This window comes from Nematolebias whitei, chromosome 19 (genome assembly GCF_014905685.2).
Source record: "Nematolebias whitei isolate Nwh7 chromosome 19, NemWhi1, whole genome shotgun sequence".
NCBI lineage: Eukaryota > Metazoa > Chordata > Actinopteri > Cyprinodontiformes > Rivulidae > Nematolebias > Nematolebias whitei.
In genome coordinates, this window is record NC_056516.1 from 36,875,535 (window position 1) to 36,879,894 (window position 4,360).

The window sequence follows — 4,360 nt, forward strand, 5'->3', positions numbered from 1 at the left end:
CCATTCATCCATCCATCGATACATTCATCCATCCATTTATCCAATCATCCATCCATCCAATCATCAATCCGTCCATCCATTCATCCAATCATCAATCCATCCATCCATCCATCTATACATTCATCCATCCATTTATCCAATCATCCTTCCATCCAATTATCAATCCATCCATCCATCCATCCAATCATCAATCTATTCATCCAATCATCAATCCAGTCATCCAATCATCAATCCATCTAGCCATCCATCCATCCATCCATCCATCCATCCATCCATCCATCCATCCTCTTTACCCACTTATTCTTTCCAGATTGTGAGGGAGCTGGTGCCTAACTCCATCAGTCACTGGGACACCCTGAACAAGTTGCACATGAGACAAATGAGACAGACAATCATTCCCACTCTCACTCACTCCTAAAGACAATTTTGATTTACCTATCAACCTAACATGCATGGTTTTCATCAGTGGGAATAAACCAGAGTGCCCTGAAAACAACCCCACGTGCACAGGGAGAACACACTACAGAGATAGGTCCCAAGATGTGAGACAACAGCTCTGACCACTGTGCGGCCAAAAACAGAACGTTAGGTTAAATGTTATCTAACAAAGATCAGGCATTGGCTTCTCAATCTAAAGTTAAATAGAACAATTGGTTTAAGATATCATTATTAGGAAATTACAACTCCTTAGTAACCTTATTAATCCTCATTAGGTTATCTAACTTTCTGTTTTTTATTTAGTTCTCATTGCATGTGTGTTGCTAAATTTATTTGAGGTTGACAAGTCAAAGCTTTATCCTTGTTAGGTAACATATTTTAAGGATTAGGCTTTCATTTACTCTGATAAACAGTTTAAGCTTAGGTCTGAGGCTGCAGAGAGCTTTGGAGTGAGACAAGGCAGACAGCTACGGGAACGCTTGTAGCATAAAAACAATACGACGTTCAGCATCGAAAGGTTTGATTATATTACGTCACAATTGTAATGATTGAAAGAAAAATAATTCTACTGTAAATAATGGAACATTTGAGACATGAAGTCAAACTTATATCAAATTTATAGAAAAGTTCAAAATATTCCAAAGCAAATACATCATTCATTAAGACTCTAAGTTAAAACTTACAGATTTTCTTGTAGTTGTGTTTTTCCAACTGGTCCCCAACAGTTCCAGCACAGTGAGATGCCACCATAAGCTGGAAATTAATCTTTTTAATTTAATGTTTTTGTTGTGAGCTACAAATGATCTTTTAAAAGATTGTAATTATACTTTGCTCTGCACTATGAAACATGACAATACAGTAAAATACAATGTAATGTAGTACAATACAAAATACTTTATTTTCCCTTTTGAAAAATGGGTTTTGGACCTTTATTTTAAAAAAATCTAGAAACATTGAATGTGTAATATAAAATCAACGTTACAAAAAACACATAATTAATCAGTATGGTTTTTATCCACTGTATCTGCATTAAACAGTTTTCAAGTTACTTTTGTTTAAACATGAAGAATTGCCTTCTCTGCACAACATTTTATATTTTATAAGTATATTCAGTTCTGATGCAAAATATTGTTATTAAATTAACAGATAAACGGCAAAGAAAGTTGAACTGAAATCCTTAACGGTTTTCATCCAGAACAGATAACAGTTGGTGTAGAAAAATCCTTCTTTTCCATGCAGTCTCATTTTTGTAGCAACATTTTAATTGCAAATATCACAATAATGTAATCACGGAACAAATCTATAGGGAACCAGAGAACCTGACAGATTAACCTTTAGAATTAGCTACAGTTATTTTTGTCAAGAGATAGAGCAGGGCTGTTCAACTAGGGGGGCACAGTTACCGAAAGTAAGAGCGCAGGGGCTGGAAATCCATTAGTTATTGTTATTAAGTTTGTTTTATATTTTAAAATCTAGTTTTATTTCAAAATAAACCCATTAGTGGGCTGATTTGTGCACACCCATGGACCTGATTTGGCCCCTGGGCCGCCAGTTGAATAACCCTGAGCTATAGGATCCGTTTCTTTATACATAAGAAAAAAAAAATCCTACAATTGTCAAATTTTAACATGAAATGGCTCCGTGGTAATAAGAGTTTTTGCAGAATAACAGTAAAATTACTTTTTTTTGTTGTCATTTTACCTAAAAAAGTAGTTAACATTTAAATTTAACAAGACATAAATTTAATGAAATGAAGATGTAAACCAACAAAGTGTCATTTGCTGATGTAAGTTTTTGTTTCTGACAGGCGATTTTTAAGCTGATTCCAAAAGACGAAGTGGGAGACCTGCCTGAGGACGAAAACACGCCTGAGAAGAGGACAAATAAACTTTGGGAAATCTTCCAGAAGGGCGAGAAAGGTAAGAAAAGAGTTGATGAAAACTGGACGAATAGTTCAGATGAAGCTGGCGGCTTTAAAGTTCCCATGAAATGAAGTGGATGTGTTATTTAATACTTGTCAAAGTCTCTTTGGAGTTATTGCCTTTTACATGATTTATAATTTCATGCTTGGGTAAAAATATGTTTGTCTTTTATTCAGATCGAGTCGCTGAGGGAGAGTTCATCCAAGTGCTGTTGGAAAATGAAGAAGCTCTTCGTTTGATTCAGTACGAGCCTTCAAAGTAACATTTCTCATCTCCGACGGATTCCTCGTTCCCTCAGTTTCTGTCATTCTGTTAAAACGATGACACGTTCCTGAACACAAAGTGTATTAATGACTCCCCAGAATAAATATTAAAACATTATCTCCTGCTTGATTTTTCTTAACATGTGTTTCCCGTACGTGTGCACTGTCCGAGTCGTTTTGTAGCGTGTAAAATAAATGTGTTCATTTAAAAACGCACCCAGGTCACCTGTGATTGGATCATAACAATCGATCAATCAATATTAAGATTAAACTATCCATAGATGAACTACTGTCTGAGTTTGAGCAGAAGGAAACTTTCTCTTTATAAATGTTACAACTTAAACACATTAATACAAAAATGTGGATGTTTTCTGCTCAATCAATCAGTTTTTTTGTACAGACCTCATGAAATAAAGTATTCATTCATTCATTCATTCATTCATTTCTGACAGAGCCAGGATTTAGTTTAGATGCTTTAAAAAGTGATCATGAAGATTTGTTCCAGCATCAAGTGTCCCGTGTCTTAGCTTATTTAATGTTGTCCTGTAAAACTCCTGACCTATAAGCACATTGCAACTTTGATTCAGATCTTATAATTTAGATAGAACTGGATTTTTCTTTGTCATGATGTCTACAAATGAGAACAATAAAGTTCTAACAAAAACTAGAACTGCCTGTTGTTGTTGTTTTTTGTTTTTTTAAGACAGTTGCTATGCATGAATATATCTCACTCACATTATTTTAACAGAAATTCCAAATTATTTTTTTATTTTTACTTGGTAACTTGAGGTTATTTATTGACACATCAGACTTGTTTTTATTATTATTATTATTATTATTATTATTATTATTAACATAATATATTTATTATGTTGCCAAATAAAACAAAATAGATGCTTCACATAATTAACTGCTTCTAATCCCATTTGATCATTAAAGGGTTAATTAACATAATAGCCCATATTTATTAAATTAACAACAAAGTATAACAAAAAACAAACAAAGGTTGTGGCTGTAAATGAGCCATACGTCTGTGATTATTAATAACTTATCTCTTATGATATTGTTGTTGTTGTGTAACGGTTGTATTATCAAACCTCATTTGTAATTACTCTGCTGCCATAGTTCTGTTCAATGACCCGGTTCATGTCCGCCTCACTGCCTCTTTTAAGTCAATCCTTCTCGGACTGCCTGACTGGAGGGGATTACCGACATAATCTCCTGTCCAGCATCTAAAAACATCTGTCTAAAAATATAAACCTCTTCATTTTTTTCGATTTAGTTTTAATATTTTTCTCAGACGTGAAGCTGAAGCTAAAGATCAGGGAACAAGTCAGGCTAATTAAATGTTATTTACGCTTTGAGGATTTAGTGAACAATCATCATCACAGGGTTAAAACACTAATTACTTTTAAAGAAGATAAAAAGAGTTTATAAAGTCGTTAACCTTTAGACAACGCTAATTAAAACTGAAATAACATAAATATTTTGGATAAAAATAATTTATGTTCCTAAAATTGAGTTGAGACTCCTCTTTTGGTCACGAAACAAAAAATCAAAAACAGGACTAAGGGTTTAGCATCACCCAAGAAGAGCCCTGTTTAAAAAGTTTAGGACCATGACCCCTACTTCTTTATGAGGGGAACCATTTCTAGCTGTTTTAAATTAGACATATATATGTATATATTATTCAATTAAGCCAGCTTTTTGATTTTTTGTTTCGTGCCCCAAAGAGGT

At 33.8% G+C, this 4,360-nt stretch overlaps 1 protein-coding gene across 1 annotated transcript in view; it reads left to right on the forward strand.

Annotated features, from left to right (window-relative positions):
• Positions 1 to 3,212, forward strand: part of LOC119425856 (recoverin) — a 6,336-nt gene extending 3,124 nt beyond the window's left edge. The window contains exons 3-4 of the mRNA XM_037693408.1: positions 2,246 to 2,357; positions 2,537 to 3,212. Coding sequence (XP_037549336.1) covers positions 2,246 to 2,357; positions 2,537 to 2,622 — 198 coding nt within the window. The 3' untranslated portion in view covers positions 2,623 to 3,212. The remainder of the gene's footprint in view (positions 1 to 2,245; positions 2,358 to 2,536) is intronic.
• Positions 3,213 to 4,360: the final 1,148 nt, after the last annotated feature.